At 38.1% G+C, this 27,766-nt stretch overlaps 2 protein-coding genes and 1 long non-coding RNA gene across 5 annotated transcripts in view; 1 reads left to right on the forward strand and 2 right to left on the reverse strand.

The window, feature by feature from the left end:
* Nucleotides 1-24,283, forward strand: part of Cdc50 (cell cycle control protein 50A) — a 50,046-nt gene extending 25,763 nt beyond the window's left edge. For 2 of the 3 annotated variants that reach the window (XM_086968054.1, XM_086968055.1), the window contains 7 exons: nucleotides 11,229-11,371; nucleotides 11,705-11,807; nucleotides 12,962-13,250; nucleotides 13,560-13,802; nucleotides 14,346-14,540; nucleotides 17,267-17,609; nucleotides 20,685-24,283. In XM_086968054.1, the coding sequence (XP_086824180.1) occupies nucleotides 11,229-11,371; nucleotides 11,705-11,807; nucleotides 12,962-13,250; nucleotides 13,560-13,802; nucleotides 14,346-14,540; nucleotides 17,267-17,486 (1,193 nt within the window). In that variant the 3' untranslated portion in view covers nucleotides 17,487-17,609; nucleotides 20,685-24,283. The remainder of the gene's footprint in view (nucleotides 1-11,228; nucleotides 11,372-11,704; nucleotides 11,808-12,961; nucleotides 13,251-13,559; nucleotides 13,803-14,345; nucleotides 14,541-17,266; nucleotides 17,610-20,684) is intronic. The other variant, XM_022832234.2, reaches the window with a different exon arrangement.
* On the reverse strand, nucleotides 1,062-10,598 carry LOC147753568 (uncharacterized). Its single transcript, XR_015310778.1, has 2 exons — nucleotides 10,452-10,598; nucleotides 1,062-1,384 (listed from the first exon to the last, which is right to left on the reverse strand). It is a non-coding gene; the product is annotated as an uncharacterized LOC147753568 (long non-coding RNA).
* Nucleotides 24,284-24,967: 684 nt separating the features above from the next.
* On the reverse strand, nucleotides 24,968-27,460 carry Polr2F (RNA polymerase II subunit RpII18). The gene is made up of 3 exons (XM_022832237.2): nucleotides 27,198-27,460; nucleotides 25,763-25,992; nucleotides 24,968-25,368 (listed from the first exon to the last, which is right to left on the reverse strand). The coding sequence occupies exons 1-3, from the start codon at nucleotides 27,259-27,261 to the stop codon at nucleotides 25,267-25,269; spliced, it is 396 nt and encodes a 131-aa protein (XP_022687972.1). The 5' UTR covers nucleotides 27,262-27,460; the 3' UTR covers nucleotides 24,968-25,266.
* Nucleotides 27,461-27,766: the final 306 nt, after the last annotated feature.

Here is a 27,766-nt window from a genome sequence, read left to right on the forward strand (position 1 = left end):
GCTGTATCTTTTGCTAAAAACCTTTTCATTTGAAAACGGAGCCTGTATAAGGAGGGTTAAAATTATCCCACTTACTTCTGCTTATAATAAACTTAGATCAGTTTATTGCTCGTTAGCAACTCAGTCATCTATGGGCTCTGGGCGTCAAGCTAGGACACATACCCGTTATGTTAAAACGCTAATTTTCACCATTGAGTACAGATCGATGGAACAATACAAGCAGTATCATATACTAGCTTTACATTATTAGACGTACGAATAACTAGAAAAGGCTGAGCTGCTATAGGATCTTGAAGCTTACCTAGCCCGAGTGAAGATTCTGGTTAGGTTAGCTTGAATGCTGAATCTCACGAAAAAACAGCTTTCGTCTGGAGTTCGTTGTTATTGATTGACCAAACTACGTCTTTGATTTATGATTAGCAAACCTGTAGGTGCGTTAATAGCTCATAAAGTTTGGTGACGTGTAACTGATCTACTTGGCCACTTCACTCGCATCGTTCCGCAGTCTTACGCGGTCACCCACATGCGCCGTTCGATGTACAAGGGATCATCATTTCACAAGTAAATATAAGTGCTATTTTAGAAATCTTAATCCATGTGTCTTATCAATAAAGGGTCTAATAAACAGAATTTTTAGTCACTAGTGCATATACAGTTTTTAACGTACGAGATATCATATACTTGGTGGATGATAGGTTATCTGTTTAATAATTTATATAAGCGTCAAGATACTTCCACTAGGCTTAATAATGCTGCTGCAGCATGAAACAAGCAGATTAAGAACTGAATCGTACTTGTACACGTCGGAACGTGTCACCTCACAGTGCTTGAAGTGTTTTACTTCACAAATGTTGTATAATAACTTAATGGCTTTAATACATGATCTAACTTACCTGCATCTTGCTAAGCGATTGTATTTCATATATAATAGTAAAATTTGGTTAAAATGTAAGGTTTGAGTGTGAAAGACTAAGCTTCAACTTTAACCTGCTAATAATTATAATAAAAATACAAATAATGAATCTAACTAACTAAAGCTAAACTGAAAGCAAAATACATGGTTATTCGTTAGCTAAATTCAACCTCAGCGGTTATTTACTTGGTCATTGCGTGCGTAATATGTCCGCATCGTCCTTGAAGCTGTAAACATACTTGCGTCGTTGCAGTCCATTTTCGTTGCTAGCGGGGCGAGAAGCCTTCAGGGTGGAGCCCTCTAGCGAATCAAAGCATGTCTGCATCCTATAAGTTGGCCACCATTTGCATTGCCAGTCATCTCTAAAGTATACCAAGGTAGGCCTATGCTACGATCTACTAGCTTGTATGCTGTTATACCTTTGTCGAGTTTTCCGATAGCGCGTTAAAACCGTTTGACGTATCGTCTTGCCTATTGGTAGCGAACGTATGCGGAAATAAACAGGTAAACAAATATTATAGACTGTAGCTTCTTCAGTTTTTATTATTATTAATATTATTATCATTGAATTAAATAACATGTTTTATAGTCAAGAATCCACAAACAAAATAGAGAGATGTTGTTAATCGCCTCAACGCTGCTGCACAAGATAAAAATGCGAGTGTCGTTCGTTTCTTAATAGGAATACGGTATGCTACGTTTACGAATGATGCTGCTTTCCAAACAAGTTTTAACTACAGTTGGAATAAAATTATGTATTAATATAATTATAATCAAATATATATAATAATAATCATAAAAGTATATTCACTTGATGTACATGAGCAACAAGAAAAATCAAGGAAGAAAAAGTAAAATTTAAAAGCATAAATACTGTATTTTTTTTTTTGGAAATGTTTTCCCCAGTGAAGAAAGGTAAATCTCAATAATGAGTACTCCACCAGCTTTCACCAACATGGCGCTTCTAGGCTATTGATAAATGAGAAGGCACAAGATCCTTTTTTACTCGTAAGCAAGGCGTTTAATTAAAGGTCTCATTTGAGCGAGACCGTCTGTAGCGAATTTCGCTCAAGCCTTAATTGCCCCCACCTGCACTAAAGCTTATAATAAGATCCGTATTACATGGAATAAGTGTGCCCTTAGGGGTCACATATGTTCGTCATGACATCGCGACACATCAACAAAAAACGATTCATTTTAACTGACTGGTTGCCACCGAAATCGGGTATAAGAATGACAAGGGAAAGCCGAAACTAACTTTGTTGCTCAATAATATTTTTGGCTAACCTGTTACCTTAAGGTTATGACATCTAATACGTGGAACTTGTTCAATCGCTTAAGCTGTCGATGTAACGTTCGCGACAGGTTCCGTTTTATGCACACGCATAGAAGTCGATTCTTTTTTATTTCATGGTATATCTACATCAAAAATAATTTCGTTAAAAGCACAGTTATCGCAATCAGATGTGATTTGAGAAACAACTGATTCTTTGACATAGCGCTGTACAGAAATAGACGCGCCTTCAGATCCATTGATTTGAATAAATAAGTGCCGTAACGCAGTAAGCTCGGACTCCACCGTCGATGTTAGTTTTTGTATTTCTCTGTAAAGGAACCGGTGGAACGAATAAGATAAGCAACAATTTCAGGGTGGAGTCATTCTGCGTACTTACATTACTAGCTACTGATATCTCATGTAAAGTTCTCCCTTCCATACAAGATTCAGGCTGTTTAAGCATGACCAAACTGAACGCATCGAAAAACTACCTAACTGTAAATATTGATGGGTTTAAAAATCTAAGCTATTTTCTTGTCCAATACAATCGCAAACGACAAGAGCTCAGAATAAAGCAATTTACTTCTAACTGATCTTCGTTCATCTCGGAATGATAAGCGGAAGAGCCACATAAAACCCTTACTAGCTAGTGTAGCTGCAACTGACCGTAGACGTCCGGTGCGATCAAGCTGGGTTGTCATTCTAGAAGCGCTCTGTGTTATTACTTGCCTCATTCTTTTTCTTAGTTCTATCTTTTCTCTCCAAAGTGTCTAACCATAAATGGGACAGTGGTTTTAGTCGGCTTAGATGAATATGACCCTTATTAATGTCGTTTTTTGGCAGCATAGCAGTAATCAGCTACAAGCGGATACCTCAAGGCAGTTGAAATTAGCGGTAACGTCCAGCTTCCCTGTCGCATCTACATGATTTTATGCTATAAGATACGTTACGATTCAATCAAATGACTACGAAAATGTCGATGTTCAGCCGCAGACTTAAGTGGACGTGAACACTCGATTCCTTCTACGGTCATTGAGTATATTATGCATTTCTTTCGAGTAACGTTAAATTATGCGTTTTTAGTCTGGAGATGACTTTTCGTTCTACACTATCATCTAATACAGTTACTTCGATACATTTCCTTTAGTCGACTGTTTATGCTATTTTTTAGCGATGTCGTGTGTAGACCACATTTATATCAGATGACCTTTTTCGTATGTGTTCGGTTTGTTCCTGTAGGTATCAAAGATGTATGCTAAAGTAATTTCAAAACAGAAAATAGGATTCGCGTCTCTCCACTTAAATTTGTATCGAAAGACTAACTACTAATCTTAGTTGATCTCGTTCATATTTTAGTGTGAAATGTTCAAGGTTTCAACGCACTATTTTTTTCTAGTTTTCTTTTAAATAAAAAGAATTAAATAGTACGCATCACATGTTAAGCTTGTGCTTCTGAACGCTGAATTCATTCAACAAACACTCAAAAAAGCTGACTGTCCATTAGATTTTGTCTCGAGTCTCTGATGGCTCCAGCTTATATATATATATATATAAATTATATCTCAAATCTGTAGCTAACAATCTATAGCTAGATTTGTAACACAAGCGTGCTAACTAACTGTTATAAATGAGTTGCACGTAAAAACTGCAAGAAAATACATGATTGGCTTGGACATTCAGGTATAAGCATGATCAGTTAACGAAAGTTGGTAGAGGTTTTCTAAAAAGGTCGGACCCACATATCCATATAGCGGTTTCCAGTATGATTTACTAGTAGTACACTGACTAACGTGTTTGCTTGTTAAATATAGGGCCACGTGAACTTGCCTAGTTTCGAATCCGGACAGATGAAGTTATACAGTTCATTTTGTGCTGGAAGGGGCCGTTAGTCATCTAAAAAAAGGTACCGCAGGGCATAAAACACAAAAACATTTTCAATATAATTTACAAATAGCTCAGTGCGCAAAAAGATTACACAATACAACTTACGGATTAGAGGTATGAGTACCAAAGGTTTGAACAAGTTGTACATCGAAAGAGATTATCATTTCTAAATCATGTTGCTGAGGAAATAGTCAAGCTTTAGTGGTTAAGCCGAATAAAAAAAATTAAAAATATATTATGTCACTATTATTATATAGATTATATGTAGAGCTTTGAAACTTTAAAAGTCGCAATATAAGTTTAATCAATGATGATTTAGGTCTAGGTGGAACAGTGTTGCAAATATTGTCAGTGTTTATGCATTTTAGTCTTAGAGCTTTTGATTATAAGGGGAGTTCGCTTGCAAAATGGACTATATCCAAATGAGACTTCGTCAAAATGCTCATTTTCTACCTTCATTGTTGCTGCAGTATTCTTTTAAGAATGGGCTGCTTTCAATCGTTATATATATATGTATAATAAACCTGCGGCGGCTCACCAGTAAAGATGATCTATGATCTCGACAAAGCGAACTTCACCTCTTTAAGCTACATATTAAAAATCATCGTAAGCAAACAATAACTCACGATCTTTGCATGCTAACTACTACGTTGGCTGTTGAGAGAGTGTTGTCTCAAATATAAAAACGGTGAACTGACTTCAGGGTATACTGTGATGCACTATTGTTGAAGCAAAGTTGCCAATTAGATTCGTCGACATGCATCGACCTATTGATCCGTGAGTTCGATTTCTTTGCTCTTAAATTGTCACTAAGTTTTGACTTTCGAAAGCACCTTGATAAAGCATGCCCAGGAAATTTAGTCGAATTCAAGCGTCTATGCCTATAGTTCTATTGCATGTTTTAGATGGTACTAATATCGGCATTGCGCTAGAGGACCGAAACTGCGATTTCGATCAGAACAATAGCCAACAACTAATGGACTTTGTCACGTCAGTAGTTTCAGCAATAGTAGACCTTTATAGATGCTCACAAAAGCGAAAGAATCGCATTGGACATGTCTGGAAGCGGCAAGCTGCTAAAGCGCGGATAGAGTACATATCTTGTCCACATATACATACAAGTCTTGTAAGTTATCGTAGAACGAACTATTAGCTAAAGTCTGCTTGTCTTGTGCAATTTTGATTAGAAACAACCCTTAAAAATTAATTCTGGACAGAAGTATCATCGGGTATCACACAGACATAAATAGAGTCCTTGAACTGACTTAGGTTAAACGCACAATTTGGCTTTTTAGTAGTCGATAAAGGGCAATTCCTTTACCTAGAAAAACTCAGGCATTTCGATAATCAATAAACTTTTGACAAACGCGTGACGCTAACACCGTGGAAACTACATCGATTTAAACTGCCACAAAGCAACTCCTAGTGACCCGAAATTGGCCCAGTTGACATTCAGTCAATCGCTAAGCAACTCCTTTTGGACAACGCCGATTGTTTCACTGGGTTTTGCTGCTGAAGTATTTTACAACTGTTTAAACTTCTACTGGTGATTTTCGGTTCAGTGAAATGCATAGTAATCGAGACTAACTAGAATTAATCGAAGGAGTTTGTTTCAAAATGCTATGCTTTATGTTGGTTCGATTTCGTTGTGTTACTTTACTTTATATTCGCTGTGTAACAAATGCAATGCCAGCACTCTTTCCCACCCGCGGATGCTTCAGGCAAGGTGGCAGTTTAGCGAATGTTGTTTTGCAAAGCATGCTAATTAATCTGTTTGTCTGTCAGAGCACAACCGCCTCATCGTGACGTCGCAAGCGTCGCGATGAAGTCGTAGCTACATAATTCTTCGCAGAGGTACTGATAACAAGAACACGCTAGAAAAAATCAACCATACATCAGAAAAATGCGCATGATCGACAGACCTCAGTCAGGTCGGCTGTGCGTCACCGTGGGCGACTGTGGGAGTGTTGGGTGGCCTCGCTGCACCCATCGTAAGTGCGATATCTGGGTATAGTATCTTTCTGCTTATTTACAAATTAAACCAAAAACTGAACTTCTTTCATGCAAGGGGCGGTTGTGTCGTAGAAAGTGTTCCCTAGCCGAAGTGTTTATGTAACTTATAAGTTACATAAACACTTCCGGCTATAACTTACAGAATACAGGTATACAGAATATATACATATTGACCGGTTTCTTATCGATCCACTACACGTGATAACGGCAGAAAATAACTATGAAGTTCGTAAAAGGCGATTTATGTCGTAAGAACTATGTCACACAATATAGTATGTGTTCCTTCAAATATTAAATCATATAGTAATAAAGCCTTTGTGAACTTCTGTAGGTGTTCAGCATGATCGGTTATAATCTTGTTATAAAACGAGCGTTCTAACTTAGTTGTGGCGGATGTATTTTTGCCCAAAAAAACATCCTCTGCAATTTACATTGAGCAATGGGTTTACTTTTTACCGATATCTGTCTACATTCAGCTGTTAAGCAAATGCGGTGATCTATCTAATGCCGTATGGCCTACGTTGTTCATGCAAATCATAACTACTCCGAAACTCGACATCACGACCATACTCGAATATACTCCGACAACATATTGTCTTCTGTTATTTCATTCCTGTGATATACCTGCTAGTTGAGGTTGTAGAATTCCGATTCATTGTATGAATCAATATATGCTAAGCCATACTTTATCTGTGGGTAGGCTAAGTCACGTTACAAAATGATGAGGTGTTACACACGAACTTGAATATACATGCTGTCTAGATAAAGGATTATTTCTTAGGGCCAATTTATAAAACAATCATTTCCGGCCGTTTGCATTTATATCCTTATATACGTTCTATTTGTCTTGACAGTACCCGTCGGGATGCTGTTGCGAGAAAAAACTTCGACGGATTTCTCTCGCTAGTTCTTTGGGTCTAAATCAATGGAACAACAAACTAAGGCAGATTCAGTAACGATTACTCTGCAAGCAGCGTTAGTTTCGTCCGTAGTTTTCACGTAATCAAAAAGGTTCATTTTGTACGTGAGGTGTGAAAAAGGTTTTTTTGCTGTACGTCCGGTACATAGGTTGCTAGACAATACTTCAGATGGGTAGCTTCTACCCGCATGAAACTATATCTCGAATTCAAGTCGTATCTGACAAGTGGAAATGATGACATTGACGAAAGATGTGTGCGTCTCGGCTTCTTTCACTTTCGGATTAAAGCGCTTGAGGATCTGACTTATATTTCAAATAAGAAGAGTAATAGTTACATAGTTATCTACATTTATTGACTTGACCATCGGGACGATGTTTTAAATGCATAACGACAACAAAAAAATAAAATGGAAAAAAATCACCTGAACGTTTTTCTAAGTATGTTGGCTTACTCTATCAGTAGCCTCATAATATATCTATACGAAACCGTACTTACCAATTTAATCGCCTTTCTTTTACTATGAATTTTAATATTAACTTATAAGAGACAGTTTTCAAAATTGATATACGTGTTGAAAGTCCAGATATAATACAAAATTCTACTTGTATTGTCAAAAGAACAGTTACCTTTGGAGAAAATCCTAACGGTACGGAATATGGCGCCCTTGTTTCAAACGATTCAAAGAGACAATGACAGCCACCATGAAATCACCATCACCAATACAATCATATCGCATTACCTTATAAAAGAAAACATTATATACTGCTTCTAGATTTACAAAAATGTTATCATCCATTCCCCTCCAAAATTCCGTACAATCGATCGCTCGTCGGAAATAAAAACGGAAATACGAAAAATAAACGCGCTATTTACGAATCACGGTGCGGTTGACTATCCTTCATTTGGAAACACCTCACTGCAGTTTTTTAAATGTTTGTCGGTACATTGCTGTTAGCATGGCCTGGCTACCTCATGCTTCAGGGTCACTGCTGACGAAAGAGGCGGCGAGTAGTTCCGTCTTATAAAATAGGCGAACTTTAAAATAGGCGAATAGTGCGACCTTCTACCGAAATGCATAAGGCGCGTGCCTGCGCCTAGATGCAAAGCATCAGATATTCACCAGGAAGCGAACACAATCACTCATATAATTTTTCAAGTACAGAAGAGTAGCGGCAGCATTGATAACTACAACAGTGCCCGCGTTCTCTTCTAATACAAATAGCAGTTAAATGATAACCGATGCGAGACAAAGCATGTCACGCTGCCGGACATTTTCGCTGAACCTCTTCACTGTATAATATAAAACAATCAACGATAGTAGGTAGAGCAAGTTCGGGCTCTTCCATAACTTTTGTCTGAAATTTGATGAAGTCGTGAACTGGTGAGGGTCGACTAGCTTCAGTTGTCCGGTGATTTGGCCGCCGGCTTGTACTGCCTTCGCTAACTGGACATTTATGGTCAGATTATAGTTAGCGCCAATTTGATTGACTATGTGGTGCGACTCGATTAAGGGTGGGATGCATATTGTTAAATAACAGTTACTTTCGCTCTCCTTAACTGTTCGTCCTAAACCCAAATTTTGTTTCGCTGTGATAGTGCTTAGTAATTATGTGATATTTATATCAGTAGTAGTATTTAAAATTCGGCAAGTAGTTATGTAGCAGCTTAACGCGATACAAATGTGACGCGGTATCTTAACAGAAAATCACTTTTGGACTAACTGAATTAAAGCTGTTCCCGTTTGAAAAAGTCTATCAAGTTGTACGTAGGGGCAACGGCGTAGGGTGAAAGCATATTTTCTGAATATTTACATCAGCGATACTAAGCTCTGGTGCCTCTTCTTATCCTGATCATTGGCAAGACCGAAATAAAACCTTAGAATGAAAAAAAAAGTTTCACGTGACACGTGACAAAAAAGTGACATACAAGATATCCGTAGGAAATGATAATACCGAGATACGTGTTTACGCGTGAAGAAACAGAATATTGAAAAAGAGCTTACATCTGCAGAGTAAGATTAACATCAGCCCGCAGCACGTAATGTTTGACAGAAGGTTCATCGTATCGAGGGCGGCACGATGTTTTGTCAGGTTCTCGAAAACGTTGTTAGACAGCATATGGTTTCTATTACCGTTTTAATGAAGATGGGAACAAGAGGTTCGGATGCCTTCCTCGAGACTGTCTTCCAAAGACGAGTTTCGTAAGTTACAGGCTCAGTTGTGAAACGACGGAATAGACTCATATTCAGAATCGCCCATAAGATGTGCTCAGAATCTCATTAAAAACAAATTGAGTCCTTACTTCGTCTTGAGCTCTTAAAAAATTTGTATTTCTCTAAAATCATCATGATGAGGCTAGTTAACATTAGCATCTTTACCAAACAGTTTCTTAGGTCAAGCAATAAATCGTTAGTAAATGGCATCCCACTGAATACTGACTTATCATTAATACATGTGCATTTACATATCGTTCCCTTTGGCATGTCTCGTTAAGCATGAATCAATTACTAGTCTTGCCACCGCCGTATTTTTCTCTACCAGAAACACAGTCAAACCCAGTTCTTCTCCTACCCTCAAAGAGTTGTTTAAATGCCCTATACAGAGATGGAATAGCTCAGTGAGAACGTCTAGATATTCTAAATAGCTCTGTTGCAAGGTCCTATCTGCGATATAATATTTATTGCTGGTTAATTGCGTACCGTGCGGGTTGAACTACACAGCGTGGGGTTTTTTGGTGGACCAGCCCAAACACGCGCAACGACGATGTCCAAACAAGCTAGTACAGTGAAATCCAACGAGTTGGAACGATCTGAATATTGTAGACTTAAACCCGAGGAAATCTATGGAATTCAGCCAGTGTACAACCCTAAGTCTAGATCTCCGAAACCCATTGGGCCTACCGATAGGCCAACGGAAAGGTCGAATGTTGAGAAAGTAAAAATCTTTAAGGTGACAAGTTTCTTTGAGTCAATTGAGTCTAAACAGTTCAAATCAATCAGCATAGGTTGGAGCTCTAAATCGACAAAACAGTTAAAACCAGCGAAATCGAAGCAGCCTGGACCAGTGAAATGTTCACAATTTACACCGGAAAGTCCCAATAAGCTTGATAGGACTGTGAATTTGAAAAACTCGAGAATACGGAAAGTTAGTAAGCATTCTAGTAAGCCGGTAAAAAAGCCCGTTTCAAGTACGGTCACCAAACGATCATCGAACAATAGCCGGCAAAGCACAGTGCGAAGTAGGCGCTCCATCTGCCAGAACTCGAGTTACAGCGACGGACGCAGCTTCCCAAGTGTAAATTGTGTGTAGCGGCCTCTACTAATTAATTATTCTTTTCATTTATTACTAGCTATTATCATTTCTCTTATGTTATATAATTGAGTTGCCAAGGGACATCTTTCGTTGAAGCGATTTAAAGACAGTGCGACAAACTGTAAAGTTCATACCTTTAAGCATATAGCAGTTGCCTTTTGACATATTAATCCTGTTGCTATATACAACTAGATCTATCAATGTTAACACGCGCGTGTTGGGCTAACCTTTAACAACAACGCACCATTCTAGATAAGCTTCGTTATTGGGAAGAAGGTAGAACTGGTACTTCATGGTAATCTTTAAAATAGTTGTTTCGAATAAAAACAAATGCTGTAATGTAAATGTAATCCGCTTGAATTAGCGCAAGAAGGCCGTTCGAAATTGTATGACCTGTTTTGTGGTATTTGTAGGACGGCTAAGGTAAAGTGAATTGATTTGATTATATCCTTTTGCTGAAACAATTCGATTAAAGAAATTTCCTTCCATAAAGTCATTTTCCGCATAAAGATGAATCCTTGTTTAGCCTGTATGTAGTACCTTAGTGATAAAAAATAGAAGTTTAACATAATTAAACTATCAGCAAGTACACTAATTCAAAGTAGATAACAAATGTGCCTCATAAAACAAGTACAAAAGAAGTATGAATCTACAGCTTCGGTTAAACAGATCCGTTTTCTTGAAGAACATTATTAAACCGCGGATCAATCGATCTATTTGGGTTTCTTTCACGAGTATAATGTTTCATCATATATTTATTATGCGTGTCCGAACTTTTGCAAGAATTTTCATTAAAAGATCATATGACCACTAAATTTATTATCTATATCATAAAGTGAACAGTATCAGTAATTAGCTAACGCTGTTAATAAATACCTATTTTCATATTACTTACTGTCTCTCGTTCGCAGGCAGCGCGTTTCGCCAGCAGAGGCTAGGAGCGTGGCAACCCATCTTAACTGCTGGCACGGTCCTGCCAACGTTTTTCCTCGTTGGACTCGCTTTCATACCCGTTGGAATTCTATTATTTCTCTCGTCTGAGGGAGTTTGCGAGGTTTAAACCCGATTATTATCATTATCTTATTATTATTATTTTTCCGCTCAAAACTTCGTAAAGCGCTTTTATTATTTAATGTCGGTTGGCAAATTCAAATTCTCCTGGTAATACAATTCGATATAACCTTTATAGAATGTAAAATAAGCTAATTATTGAAGATACTTAAATTTCTTGCCATCTGGAATAATTGACTTCTTTGTAGGACAAAATCATTCTTCTCAGTGGAAAGATAACAACAACACGCAGGTCCTTATTTGCCGTCTTAAATTCTAATGTTTGTTAATGAGTAAACAAGATAAGTTTGCTTTGTTTCTTCTTTTCATAACATAGGCACAAGTGGATTACACAGACTGTGGCAAGGATGGCCATAATGTCATAACGTGCAATGAAGAGCTCCATATTTATTTACACAATGGCACGCACAGCGGATCAGGTATGACTATATATATATATATATATATATATATATATATATATACCTAAAGGCGAGAAGATTAAATTCTGATTACCTTTTTAGTCTCACATAAATCCAGCACAATCATTTTATAGCGGAGTTTTAACAGAGCTAGCAGTAGTTACTGTTCACTTAATACAAGCATATATTGATTTAGTCGTATTGCTTGCCTGCCTTTCGATAGTAATCATTGTAATAAATGATGTGCTACCAGAGGCAAGTAAACTTAGTTGTAAGTTTCGTCCGTGCTCGTTTTGCTATTGATTTAATTAGTTTGATTCGTTTGACCCAAATCTAATGTAAACTATAGTTTTAGTGCGGACCAACATAGAATTCTGTGGCAGCGACTCTATTCCGCATATACCGTTGGTATTTTCAGTTATCGCATGCTCCTACAGGAATATTCATCCATATTCGTCGCGCTACTATCGTTATTTTATCAACAGGTTCTAATATTGGCTAATATAATTCGTATTGCATTGGATAACACAAACTCAGTTGCAAATGTACACTTTTATAGAGCTACGAGAAATTTATAGAATCACGAAAAATTTATGAGATAAGTTTTTCGTAATCATGTTGCTGCAATGTTGTTTTGTTTTTGTAACTATCCAGCTGTCCTCCAGTAAGATAGCAATTGAGTAATTCTTTTACGTTGCTGCAGTTATATTGTTCCACCAACTGGTCACATCCAACATAGCTTATAGCCTCGTTACAGTTACATAACTATGGCAGTCCGATTTCCGTTACAATGCCCGCCAACTTGAACTCGAAAAAACAATTTTCAATAGAAACACTTTCAAAATTCTCAACCATTGCTGAACTGATCACAAAAACGGCTTATGGGAAAAACAAGCTATCGCTTGTAAAAAGCGCTCAGTTAATCGCTAAAATCTCCTGTGTAGCCTAGCATGATTTTCTACCAACCTAGAAAAGTAGGGCAAAGTACCCACTTTATGCGGGTGGTTTGAATCGGGCAGACAGGCAGGCAGATACACACACTCTTCGCTTTGCTAATCTATATGTATAATAGTTAAATAGATATTATGCTCTATAACAATGCTCAACAAGAGATTCTTAACAGTAATTAGCCGTTGCTAATTTTTGGTGCCGTTTTACTGCTTTATGAACAGGACCATACGAGTGCACGTGTTATGAACCGATCGATCTCGACACAGATTTTCCGGCATACGTGTTTATCTATTACGGCCTGAGCAATTTTTACCAGAATCACAGGCGGTATGTTAAGTCACGTAGTGATAAACAGCTATTGGGTAATCCCAAATACGTATCCAATGACTGCTCCCCGTTTGACAAGAATACCAAAGGTGAACCAATTGCGCCGTGCGGCGCAATCGCCAACAGCCTGTTTAATGATACGATCAAATTGGAGTTCTATGATCAGAACAAAGATAGATGGAAGTAAGTGCGAATATTTAGCGAAAAGAAATCTATACAAATAATAATAGTAATAGATACACAAGATTCTTTGAATATAGTGCCATATATAATCCTCTAGGTCAAAGTCGTTTTTTAATAAGTCTTGGAATAAATATCTATACAGCTTGTGTGTCCTGAACTAAGTGTTAACCACATGATTGCAAGCGCCACACGGCGACTCGCGCTAACAATAAATTTAAAACTTTATTTTTCTTATAAATAATAGTCCATATAACTTTTTTTTGTATTTTGACAATGATCTCTTTCTTTATATCGTCCTCATGTTCTTAGGCCTGTTGAGATTGTACGAGATGAAATTTCATGGTGGACCGATCGTAACGTGAAATTCCGCAACGCTTCATCTTACGATGGTACTGCTCGGCCGCCATCTTGGAATAAAACCGTTGCTGAGATGGGCGGTTTTGCAAATGAAGACCTCATAGTATGGATGCGAACAGCAGCTCTGCCAACGTTCCGCAAGCTTTACGCTCGCATCGATCATAGCCATAGCGACTGGAAGGACAAACTGCCAAAGTAAGATAGAGAAGCCTTTACTAGAAACATTTTTTAAGCTAGCTGATGGTGATCATAGTGAAAAATGGTGCATTATCAGACGTAACCATTTTGGATTGCAGGTTTCGCCCCACGTTCGGTTTGCTGTCGATTGATTTAACTAACGCGATTCGTTTACGTTATATTTAACCTAATGTAAACAATGTTTTTTCTTTTATATAAAAACTGAATGACTCATGGAAGTCAGTGTTTGGCATCCGTTGGGCTCGTTTTCGAGTAACTTAGTTCTTGTGTGAGTTTGTGCAAAACCCACAGTTTCTTCCGATTGGTTTATCATTTTTTACAACATACAGTATTTTACACAATACTGTGTTGTACACAGTGGTGAGTCATCACGGTAACGCCCCGCCATCCCCGAAAACATCAGAACAGAAAACCCCATTTTCTGGATATATCCTTTGACCTCGTCTCTTTAGGTAGAAAAGTAAATCACTGCTATCGCCAACTACGAACTGCTTCAACATCAGAAAACCATTTTTGCTTTTGTTGTAAATACCTTCGCAGGGGCAAATACCGGGCAGTTATCGAGTACAACTATCCAGTATCGAACTTTAAGGGCAGAAAAAGAATAATTCTGTCGAACACTTCCTGGCTTGGAGGGAAGAACCCATTTTTGGGTATCGCGTACATAACGGTGGGGAGCATTTGCCTCGTGCTTGGCGTCGCATTTCTTTTCATACATCAACGATTCGGAAAGAAGTGAGTACATAGCTAAAGGCCAGCCTGAAGCATAACAGACAACATAGTGTAAGTTCATCTACTAACACGTTCTTGGTACGTGTATCAAGAAAGCGGAAGCGTGAATTTTTTTTTGACTGTTTAATATTAGGTAGTTTTGTCTAGGTTGCTACAACTGGTTGCTTGGGTGTACCAAAATAATCGTTAATCCTCAGCTTAAGCTAGATTACGAACACGGTGACGCTGAGTAAGTCATTTGTTGGTCGAGTGTGACTTTAGTTGAACAAAAAATAATTAATTTCATAGCTATAAGCCTTGAAGTCTTACTTTTAAGGCTAATTACGAGATTATTTTTCTCTTTTACAAACTACATATATTTTGTTAACGATTTAGCGTCATCAAATCAATGAGTCCAGGTATTCCTTAGTGACTGGACCGTATCCTTTATTGGGTAACATCTCATTCTAGATATAAAGCCCCCATAAAGCGTTAAATGCCTAAAAGGTGATAAAAAGGATCGGTTTCGCTGGCGATGACAGCAGTTTCGAATGTCTATCCCTGTTTGCATTCAAAACCCTTCGATTCCTCACTTTATTTTTCTTTAATCGCACATCACAATCATCCGCTTTGTGTTTAACTTTGTTATACGCATAACTGTAATATATGATACTTTTAGCAATAAATGTTAACCTTGAATTTCATATGAGACCCTTTCAATGAATAACTAAATATTTAGCAAAATATTGCTGCTTCAAAGAGTTCAAAATTAGCTATAGCTGCGCTAAACGAATACTTTTTGTAGTAGTTTATAGCAACTTACAATGAAATAACATACACAATAGTATCCTAAAATGATCCCAGCACCCTACTCACCATGCACACCGGCTTTAAAGGTTGATAAGCATTGTTCCCGGACGACGAATTTCACAGTCTCCATTTGTCCTAGTGCTTAATTTGGCATCTTTTGCTACCATTTAGTCTGCTTGAATGAGATGGCATTACGTTAAGAGGGATTCTGTAGACACTTTTCATTGTAAGCCTAGTTCATCCTTCACATAGACCTATTTGTCTTATAGTAATGCTATGACTGACGCAGGATCAAACAGGATGAAGTAAAAGCACAGTCATTAAATGACGTAACTAAATTACACTGTTGGAGCAACTACTTGTTGTAATTCATGCGTCGGATTGGTTTGTGCAGACCTCGATCAAATCAACGCTTCTAATGGCACCAATATTAATTTGCAATGGATTTTGGAAGATGCACTGCTTCTGATTAGCCAGTTCGCAGTGATGTACAAAATTACAAGCGCTTACGGGACTGATCAATTCAACCGCTTTAGAGATATAAATAGTTCTTTTCTTTAGCTTTACCTAGCTTCTTTTGCATTATACGGTATATTTCGAATTCATTGTCGGATTAAAAAACCGCTTGTGTTTGTATCACCCCTCTGAGTGCTCGATGACAGTCTATTAGTCTAAGATAATCGAATCTCGTATTCGCTGCGCAAGGTGGGATCATTCTCTCGAAATCAGCACACAACAAGAACACAGTACAAAATTACGTAAGAAAACTTAATAGACTAACTAACGTCGGAGTGGTATTATGCGATGTTTTTTATTCATCTGAGTCATGCCCTAGAGTGGCATCGCAACGTTTGACAGAATACCGTAAACATACGAATAAAGCATATATTTCACAATAAGTTTCCCGAAATAAATACAATGTGGTAACATGCTTATAGAAAATTAAATCTGGAAATGCAACATAGATGTCAACCAAAACACCATTCAATTGGTAACATTTATACACTGTTGTGCATTCTGTGGAAATGTTCTTTAAACTCTTTTTTTCAACGACCGCACGAGCTTTGTGCAGCGAGACACTATTCATTATTGTATCTGTAGAAGTAGATAAAAACAACAGGCTGACTCTTTTTTTAAGACATCTTATAAAAGAACACGCGATCTTCTATAAGAGATAAGAAGAAAAACGCGTTTAACAACCAACAATATCGACAGTACAAATCTGTAACCTAGTTTGAGCTAACAGACTAAGACCAGTATATATTTGTTGTTTTTTTTTGTGATTCCCGGTGCTCTGCCCGCACATTCTCTGTCCGCGTCTTTGCCGTGTGCTGCACTTACAACAACTTCGATAATGACTACCACAAACGATTTAACTACTACAATTTAAAATCACATTGATAATCTCAATTGTCGCCATTACTATAACTACAATGAAAATATACACATCTTCTCTTATCTTTCTTTCGTTTCAAATTTACTTTTTGTCTCTCGTTTGACACTCAATCTTTTCGTCCCTGTACATTTGCCGCTCTACATTGATGTGCCACCGACGATAATACCCTCTGACTAATCGCATTTATGAAATCTATCCGCTACTGTTCGCGATGCAAAAAACGCGAAAAATAACACTATTATTTCCGCGGATACTTCTAACTTTCTCTACTGTACGTCACAAACATACATTCAACCCAAATCGTCGTCCTGCATTATAATAAACGTTTCTTGTTCTACGCTATTACCTCATTTACTCTTTATCTGGGGCTGTTTTTGTCATGATACGCGGTACCATCACAATGCATAATCTGACCCGATACTTCATCTGCCTTGAATACATTAAAATTTACCTTAAAAAAACGTTACCAATAAAATGCGAATGCGACCAATCTCGGTCTGCCGTCGCGCGTCCACGCCAACGCGCACTTTCCTATAACTTTTAGTCGGTGGAAAAAGGTTCTTGAGCAGCATGGCTTATTTCTGCAGGTCGATACGGCTTTGCCTTTCCGAACCGCTGTTATCGGGAAGAAGCGGGACAGCCACACCGTCGAATTGGTTGCTGTTGTTGATCATATTGACGGAGTCGCTGGCTCCCCTCGTACTGAGACCGAGAATATTAAAGTAGTTCCGTCCTTACAGTCGTCATCGAATTTGCACTTGTAGCGTCACCTATCCGGGTGCTGCGTCGCGCCCGGCATGCAGGACGCTTCAAGCCGTCAACCCGTTACTGCTCTGTGAAAAAAAGAAAATGTCTCTGTTACCAACTCTGACGCCGTTTTTTTCAAGGTGATAAAAATCAACCAAATACGTGACTGGTGCGCGCTTAAGTCAAAATCGTGTCTGTATGTCTGTCTCTATCTATGTGTGATGCGTTTGCGTATGGGTGCTTGTACGCACGCATCGTGGAAGACTCTACGCGAAGTCTTCATGGCTTTGATTGCAGCGGCCTAAGCGCTTAATGGGCGTTCGAACGCTTGTTCAACATCTTGTGTCGCCGATTGATAGAATTGTATAATTTTTTCTGAAAAGTTTACCAGCTTTTCTCTATTTGAAGCCATCGTCTTCAGGTTCTAGGCAGTACTCCGCTATAACTATGGTATTAATATCCTGAGGTAGAAGCAGTCAACAGTATTGGGGGGTACTGTATCATAAACACAACGACAAATTGTGTTTGTAAAACTTGTCACTTCATTGAACTCAATTTGAAGTGGCCTCCGACTTTTGCTTTTTCTGAATCTAGTAGCTTCTCGACTTCACCTCGAGGCGGTAGAAACCTACCATTTGGCTATTCTACTACTTATCTTCTTTTCGTAGTTTTTTGCCGTCCTTCTAACATCTAAGTATTTCCTCGTCATTTTTCGCCGACACTCTGTTTGCTGGGAAAATTACAAACCGGGTAATGTACAGTTCATCTTTGAGTGAATCACGCATACACAGCGTAACCATAGCAACATGGCGCATGCTGAAGATTGTAATTGTTTGTGCGCTAACAATGAATAGTCAACTATACTCAAAATTGAGTATAATTTACTATTAGCGAACACTGCGGGGAGGGCCACCCCTGTCATTACTTCGTTATTAAATGCACCGCTGTATGCAACCTGTGTCATTAATACCAGAAACATAACATTAGCATTATGTATGGGGTGCAATAAAAAAGAGTTGAAGTCGGGATTTCAAGACCTCAAAAATGAATTACTCTGCGTTCCTAAGGGCGGGTAGTTAGAGGTGTATGTATGTACTTGGCTGCATGTTGCTCTTCTGGCTCATTTGAACGTGTTCAAATTTAGGCTTGACCAGAATTACTCGATTGCTTCAGCAGTAAACTGGAAGCTAGCGAAGAATATTTTAATGGGTGCCAAATAAAAACAATTTCGATAGTTAACTAAACCTACGATTAAAATAAACTGCAGGGCAGTTGTTGATCACCCTGTACATGAATACAGCATCAAATGTGCGAAGAGGAAACGTTTTTATGGCTCTTGCCACACAAGCTGTACGTTACCATGCCCCTGAATACCGCTAATTGAATTACATGCATCCTCATCGCTCACAGCAGCCTCGAGCTCGTTTTAACTAAACTGATAGTTGTATTTTCTCTTCCATCCGTGCTTCTAATTTATTACATAATCATATGTTCTATGTTCATCTACACAGCGCCATACCGGTCATATTACTTGCGTAGCAGACGACGTAATGAGCTCCATGAAGAATCAAATAACAAAAACATTGCAATAAGCACAACATAATTTTCCACCAATCACAATTAACTCACTTGAAATCAGCGACACCTGTAATAACAACTAGTGCTAAATTCAAACAGTAATATATATTTATATATACTGGCCAAAGTCTCTGGGTAGTTTGAAAAGGGTGCGCTCGTTGCAAATGTGTGCTATGGTTAAATCCGGCCTTATATTATTAATTCGCTATTGCTAACAGATGTCAAATAGAATTTTTTTGACTTTTCAAACTGTCCAGAAACTTTTGTCCTATACGGTATATATGCATATATATGTTCGACTAGCTGCAGACAAATTGTGTCAACTCCCAGAGAGCAGAAAAACACGAGTCTTCAGCAGAACTATGAATGTTATTAAGGTAACAATTAACAAGCTATTAACAAGTCTCCTGGAATGAGAAACATTCCTCCGTGTCATCCGGCCGACGACTGCTTCGGACGGAGGCCGCTAAAGCAGACAAATATTCCGAGAAAAACAAAATAAAACGGGCAAATAACGCACTCCAGAAAGGCAGGCAAAAGAAAATGATACAGCAGGCAAATAGGATACTGAAAACGCAAAAAAGGTGTATTGCAAGCGAAACGTTACTCAAACTCTGCTACTTTCTCTCTAAGCATTCCAGAAACGTAAGTAATATGTCGCGATTCAATTGTAACTGCATTCATTCTTGTTGCATGCTACTGCTGATGATAACTATGGCGACTAAAAGGATAATGATACTGTCGAGTAGGTAAATGCTTTCAACACGTTGCACGTCTACCCGTTTGGCACTGCCCAGACTGTGAAACAGCGCTTAACTAAAATACGTAGCATTGACCAATTTTAACTAATTGCTCTCTAACTTAAGGAAGCTAAATTTGGATCCAAATGCTGGTACGGCCACATCTAGCAGCAGCGTTACTTTATCGAAACGGACTTTTTTAAAAATGCTAACTTCCCTCGAATTTGGATGCTTAGTATAAATGGTAAAAATTTATAAATAGTTCATGATTTACACGTACTCATTATGTCAGTGCGTATACAATGTGTTAAATCATAGAGATCATCATCGCATTAAGAGACCAGAGGATGGCCCTAATTAGGATCTTGGGATAGTTCAAGCTGTTCGAAGACAAACTAACCTAGAATATTAAGGCGTTTAGAAAAATTTGATATTCTAACGCTGCTGACAAAGGCTTTGAAGTAGCTCACTCAGGAGATGTCAATATCGAAGATACGCTCGCTGGCGATACCGAAATATAGATCGATGTAATATCGAAGTTTTCATAATACAGTCTTATAATTGTATTAACCGTATCGAACTTAGATAAATATATTTCGAATTTTACATTCAAAATTGAATTTGCATTGCATCAGGCAGCCATGTATAACTTATAGTGAATGCATGTAATGCTTGTCCTTATATGTACATATACATGTGCCTATATCACTGTGAAAGTTCGTTTAAAACGACCTGATCATTGAAAATTTTCCGCATTTGTTTGTCTTAATTTCATCCTATGCCACATGTGAATTTGTGTCTCTGTAATATTTCTATCGCCAATGCATACAAATACCTATCTTCTATTTATGTCGCAACTAACACTATTCTATACGAATCATCTCTTTTATATTTCAGTACAAGGGATTTGATCAGTATTACTGGTAGGACACCGTATTGAGCTGGCACGTGTGGGTCGGCCAAAGGGTACACTGCATCGTTGGCTACGCAGTAAATTCCATAAAGGTCTGAGCTAAGCCAAACGGCCTTTTTTGTAGGCGTTGCAGCTTCTAAGATTTCCAGCAGGCGAAATATAGTCGATAATGGGGGCGGGTAACGTACCCAACGTTTCAGCCGCTAGTGCACAGCCGTGGGCTGGTTAAACAACACATCAGAGAACACTCAGTACTTGTCCGGCCAAATCGCGAGCACTGACAGACTACCGAAGCTACCGCTGCTTCTGCTACCAGTACTGTATTAGAGTTCGGCATATCTACGGCTAATAGAAGACAAAACATTGTTACTATAATTATCGTCCTAATGATAATAGACGTGACCGGAACGCAGGCTGATGTAAATGATAATATTAATGACGGCAGTAATACTATGTGATGTATATACGTATCAGAATCATCTATATCAGTAACAGTAATTTGTGAAATAAGATATTGTATAAAATTCTATAAAATCTAAGTTCAAACCGAACCACAAAATGAACTGTATCTACTACTAGACATTATTATTTCTATTACTGCTGCTTCGAAGATTATTATTATTGCAAAGTAACGAAAGTCTGTTACGAAAAAGTAATGAAAGAGTAAGAACTATACATGAGTAAGTGTGAAGTATGTCAAAAAGGTTTAACGATCTGCTGGAAAATCAAATTAAAGGGATTCCTGCAAATTACGGGGTTCTACGGAACAGTCTAAAGTGATGCGGTCAAAGAAAATTTATAGGGAACAATTTAAAGTGATGCGGTCGAAGAGAACTTATGTGCTAGCACTATTCATTATGTATCGAAGTAAAAACCAAAAAAATGAGAGTAAAAGGGAGAAATTTAGTCTCTTCGGTGCTAAATCGCAAATACAATAGAGTTTAATGATGGAAAGATATGTACTATAATGTGTTTACCCTTTTTACCGTGCCAGCTGTCAATCTTGTTATTATTATGACCTAATATCATTATTACTGTTATAATGGCTATTGAATTTTTTACAAAGGTCTAAATTAGGATTTACGCTTGCTGTAATTATTACTACTTAATAATGTGTTTTGCAGTGGTGATAATAATCGACTGTAAACATTATGAATAAGGCAGCGCATGACCGCAATGCGCCGCGTGTTCATGGAAAATCTACGGAAACTATGATGTTTCTGTATTCTAAGCTATATTGATATTTTTGTTGTCTTTTTGGTTAATTACTAAACAAATTTTGTATAAAAGAGATTGCATAAGCGTTTTCTAGTAGCTAATTTATGGCTTGTGTTGTCCTGCCTTACTGATGTAGTTACGACCAAGAATCATACATTTTGTGGAACTAATCGCGTTGATGAGATGGCACTCAAACGCAGAAAGGATTGTTTGTCTCCAATTTATTTAGTTCACTGAGTGCAATATCATTTAAGGCTAGCAATGCTGCGTAAAAGCAGGGAGAGTTGCAAGACATCTAGACTAGCGGCGGCGTAGAGCAGGTTTCTAAAGTCGTGTTAAAATTAAAAAAGAAAGGTCAGAATGAGCTAATTACGAAATGACACGCCGCATAATTAATGTCGAGATAAAACCATGTTAAATGACATGTGGCGTTAACACCAGTGGACGTGAGACAATGTCCGGCAAATGAATTTGAAACATCTATCCAAATATTGTCGGAGGAGATTTGCAAATCTTTACAGAAAACTCTTCGCCGTTTTCAACGATACGGCAGAATTGCATGGTATAGCGCTGTGATGGACGTTTGTGTGCTAGTGTGTTTGGCAGAGTCGCCATTCTAATGATAAAAAAAAATGCTGCTACTTAGTGAACGACGGCATAGACTGTATGTATCTATGCCAGGGTAACGTCAGTCCACTATTAATTAGTATCATTAATGCGTGGAATGTCACAGCAGTGTGCAACCAGCCTAAGTGCAAGTGAAACCAACAAATTACGAGCACAATTTTGAAAATCAAACTTCCAGCATAAAAAAATTAGTAGAAAAAAATAAAATTGAGGTTGGCTATTCGAAACATGGAAAACATATGATCTGCGATACTTTCTATGCAAATTGAGTTAAAAAAAATCAACTCGCGAATTGAGATTCGAGGTGAGAAGAATATGTGTATCAGTTCTTGTGCTATATGGGTTTACAGAACGGCTCATTCGGCAAGCAATTTGTCGTCGTGCAGTAAACCTCGAACCAACACATCATTACGCTTGAATATCTTGAACAGGGCACCTGGGTTATCTTGCTAAGGACTTATTTTGGTGGGGTAAAGACACATCAAAAATAAAGAAAACCATGGAGAACGTTGGAAAGAATGATGAAACTGCTTTGATATGCGTCGCAGTGGCTTCCTACTACTACTGTTATCAGTGGTACTGTAACTCATTACCTATATAAGAGAAATCATCTAGTTATTGCACACTATTGCATAAAAGAGGGCGGTACTATTGAGTGTGATACTACATTAGTGAAAATTATGAAACAAATTGGTTCAGGTTGCGCTTATAATAAGAGTGGATTTCAAAAAGTTGTTTGGCTGGACAGACTCCGCGTTCCGAGATATCCAGCCTCGCTAATCAACTGCAGGAACAAAGTTCACCCATTGAATTCAAAAAACAATTTTTTCCGGACACAGGAACCAATTCACGAAATGAAAGCGCTTCCTGCATTGAAAATTTGTTCACCATGTTCTGTTAAATAGTACGTTTCATTTCTCATTTCGATGTCGTTGCCACCTGTTAGGACTGTGTAGAACGACACACAGTTCCTAAGGTCATGTCAATATATAAATTCCTCATGCCTTTAAATGGTTGACCTCCAACATTACCTGATTCGTATTGCGTCCTCCGTAAGGAACAAAGGACTGCGTATGGGTTGTACTAGTGAAACGAGTTGTAGAAGGCTCTACAAAGTGACAAACAAGAATTTGTTGTCGTTGAAGCTTAAGAGACGACGGGTAATCAGACATGACTGAATACGGTACGAGCAGATCGATTCGGACAAGTTCCATGTCGGAAATATGTGACGGGACTTCGTGGCCTTATCAATGTTCTCTGTGACAGAGACATAAAACTTCAAATTGAAAGGAGCAGACTAATATAATAGTATAGAAAGATGAGTTATATGCAAATAGCGTCAAGGTGAATAACCTTGATTTCCAGGAAATGTACGAAGTGAAGGAATGAGAGGCTATGTATGTAGAGATATAAACTCTACTATGAAAAAAGTCGAGAAAAGCCGTCAAGTGCACTTAAATTTATAATATATACATATTAACACGTAGACACGCATCCATAAAAATACCGTTCCTACTAGCGACTTACCTGGAATTAAAAGCCAGAGAACTTTGAGCGCTGTACACTTAATTTATTTTAACAGATATTATTACATTTTCCTGGTGGCCTTTGTCAGGTATATATATATATATATATATATATATATATATATATATATATACTAAAAGTTATTGCAAAAAAAACAATGACAAGTGATGAAAAAAATAAAAATGTTGCTGTAGAGATAAAAGAGATATAAGCAGTGTTTTTTTTTCAGGATCGAAGACAGAACCGTATAATTCTAAAAAAAAAATAAAAGCAGAACAGATTTTCGATTTAGTATCTGTTCTGTTATGACGCAGAAATTGACTCTGACTATTCAGCTAAGTAAATGAAATAATTTTCTTTATTCACTTCGCTCATGTCGTATTGGGCAAACTACTTTCAGCAATTTTAAATAGGAATTTTGTACTAAACCTTAGGTGCTCGTACCATAATAGTTAGAAGCACTATGGATTCCTGATCTTAACAACGTATCTAAGAACAAACACTTAAAACGATGGTACCAAGACTATTTGATGGTAAGTACCGGTAACATTATTGCTATTATCGATAAACGTCCCTTCTAGGACAAAAAGCACCTTGGTTTCGAGTCCAAGCCGTTAGGTTCATTCAGCAAATGCCTTATAACTATACTAACAGGGTTTAAATACATTAAATGTATACGTGATACTTCTAAATAAAATGGGAATGCTTCCAAGTCATGCTTAGGAGCAGGTTTTTCGCCACTTGCAATTGCAGGGAAACGAAAAATTGCGAAGTTGGACAAGTGGTGAGTTTCAAACACGTTCAAACAAAGACACGTGGTCAGGAAAGAGTTTAAGCTGATTTTTCGGCACACAATTAACATGTGCACATTACGTATAAGGATTACACAGCAATATACTATAATTGTATTAACACCTTTTCTCTTTATTACATTGTATTTGCAGTAATTACGTCTGACCTGTTTTTATCACATTAATAGCAAACGTTTTTCCAAAATGTCCTTGTTATGGACAAACCACGTTTTCCGCTATATTCGATACGTGCTATGATGTCGCGCGGTGACGCGAGCTCACACGTAGTAAGCTCGGGCAGTCATAGTCGGCTTTCAATATTCACATTTTTACTCTTGTGTTACTTCTGATATTAGTGATGACGAGGTCGATATGGATCTCTCTGACCTCTGTTGGGCAGCCATTAATGATCCGTGATAATGAGCTCATCAATTCCCCAGTCCTCGAATGAACCGTCGGGAAGATAACGCCGAATTGTAATGGGAATTTTGCGAACCTTGAGTTCCTGCAATGTGACAAAAAAGGGTACGAGGAATTTATATATGAAATAACAGCTTTTAGCACAATATACACTATGAAAGACCATAATTCACAGGTGCGGCTCTTATCCATAGACATCAGTCATCTTGCACTGTATCTTACGACGATTACGACGAATCAATAAATGGACTGATAGATCGATTTCCAGCATGGAAACTATTGTCAATATCCTCTCTTGCAACAGCCATGGTTACATAAAACTTGTGTGCGACATCTACACGAGGCTACTTAATTCTCATTAACAATCGATTGATGATGATTAACTGTTGTTGTTCTGCACCCAGCAAATACCATGCTATCATACGAAGTTCGCTGTGAGTTATACTACATTTTCAAGAATATTTTTACACTTGTCTAACCTTTTTGGCAATCTGAAGTGGGTCGGTTTCGCCCTCGAGTTCAACCATGACAGGAGCTCCCATGGCGATCTGCAGGGCTCGAGTTCCCAGAACCCGTGCACGCTCGTATTTGGTCATGTATTGAGTCGTGATTCGGTTTTCATTCTCGGTCTTCTCACCCGGCCCGTCGCCACCTTCTGCAGGTCCCCCAGCACCACCTGCGTCGTATTCATCCAATGCCTCGTCGCCTCCTTCATGCGCCGACACCGAAACGGGAAAGTAGCTCAATTAGTATTTTATCACCTATTTTATCGAAGTACCTACATTATACATGTGTCCATTATGCCGTTCGCAACTTGAGCTCCATAATAATAGGAATACACGACAAGTTTGAAGAATAAACATGGAAATTATCAGGTGCTGTTGGAGTACGACAGCATGTTCAAGCTATATTCGTTTTGCAGCAATCAGTATCACCAAAGAATCGAAAATTCGAAAACCAGCTACGTTCTAGACGTTCAACAGCAGATATTGCATTATACAAGCTGTGGTCGAAAAAAGTTTCAGCGCGACCAAATAATTTTTCTGTAGCCTTTTCCCAGAGCTAAAATATGTTCAGCCTTCGTTCGGAGCTCGTTACTTATTTGCTCTAAAAGTAAAGACTGTGATGCCTCAACAGTATTACCATAGTCCAAATTAATGTTTCTATCTAAACAAAAATTTCGCGTAAAATTTTCCCGTAGAATCCTACTCAGATAACATTATTAAAAATATTCTCTATCGATTTAAGATCTAGACCACTACAAGTCTAAAAAATACTTCGTCCGGTACCGCCGTTAGGTATTCTATCAGACGGCTGATTCCCAGCAGGAAACGATGTCTCTACGTTCAGATTCGAACTTGCATCACAACGTATCCTACGTAAATTAGATTTGCAGGCAAACGCATTACCTACTAGACTATCAGGGGCAGTCTAGGCAGCCGGATTTGTGAAACCTGAAATGTCCCTTACAAAACAAGGATTGGGTTGACTTATTCTGCTCACGCAACACAGTACCAACCAGACAAGTGTTTTGCTCGTAGAGTTTGCGTTCGTTTATATATCATAAACCGACAGCAGTAACCCTTGTCGTGTTTTCCATTCATGAAGATAACACCGTACCAAATGTTTACGAATCCCGAACGGCTACCAGCATTGTCTGCGCTGATATATTATCAAATCGATATATTTCTGTGTCAATAGTGTTGCGTGAAAAGTGCTCAGCATGTACCATGTCCAAGCGTATATGATCCAACAATACGCCGAAGATGCACATAAAATGAGGCCCCTATGAAGGCTTCGATTTGAAAAGAAGAAAAACATTTTAATATTTGCTACACAATGATATCATCGCAGCTGTCAGTATAAATTCAACTTTTCGCCTTTTTTAGCTTCTTTTTAACAAACATCGCTCACCAATGTCATCGTCTCCCATCTCCTCGCCGAGATCCTCGGGTTCATATTCGTATTCATCTCCCATATTGACCGTATCGACTCACTGCGAGGACCAGAGACTCACTTTAAATTAAATCACAAAACAATCACACCGTAAAAAACGTGTTATTAAAACTTGTTAAAGACAATTTACGCAATGTGAACCTCACTTAATTTATACTCAATTTATGCTCTCATGTTTTTGACAAATGGCTGCTGTAAAACGCCACTTTTATGATAATAATAATAAAAACAACCCCATCAACGTATGAGCAGGATAGCAGACGACTTTTTAGAGTTGCCCTCTCTGAAGTTATATGTGGATAAACGAATTGGCGGTAGAATAGTACGGGCGGTTGCTAACAGCACACAAGTAATGCAGCATATGCGTTTTAAGATAGTTTGTTAGTAGATCATTAGCATCTATAGTTTTTCCAGAGCTGTAAAGGTCTTGATCATGTGACTGCGCTATTTCATAGACAATTTAGAGGCAAAAGATCATTGACACAAGGACACAGATAACAGGAGTTTGTTTGGCTAAAAACTGAAGT

This window comes from Varroa jacobsoni, unplaced genomic scaffold (assembly GCF_002532875.2).
Source record: "Varroa jacobsoni isolate VJ856 unplaced genomic scaffold, vjacob_1.0 scaffold_378, whole genome shotgun sequence".
Classification (NCBI taxonomy): domain Eukaryota; kingdom Metazoa; phylum Arthropoda; class Arachnida; order Mesostigmata; family Varroidae; genus Varroa; species Varroa jacobsoni.

Coding starts and splice junctions, on each gene's coding strand:
- Polr2F (XM_022832237.2), bottom strand. CDS start 27,261: ATGGGAGATGAATACGAATATGAACCCGAGGATCTCGGCGAGGAGATG. Junction 25,993..27,197: donor GATGGGAGACGATGACATTG/GTGAGCGATGTT, acceptor CGGCGCATGAAG/GAGGCGACGAGGCATTGGAT. Junction 25,369..25,762: donor CACTTCAGATTGCCAAAAAG/GTTAGACAAGTG, acceptor GTCACATTGCAG/GAACTCAAGGTTCGCAAAAT.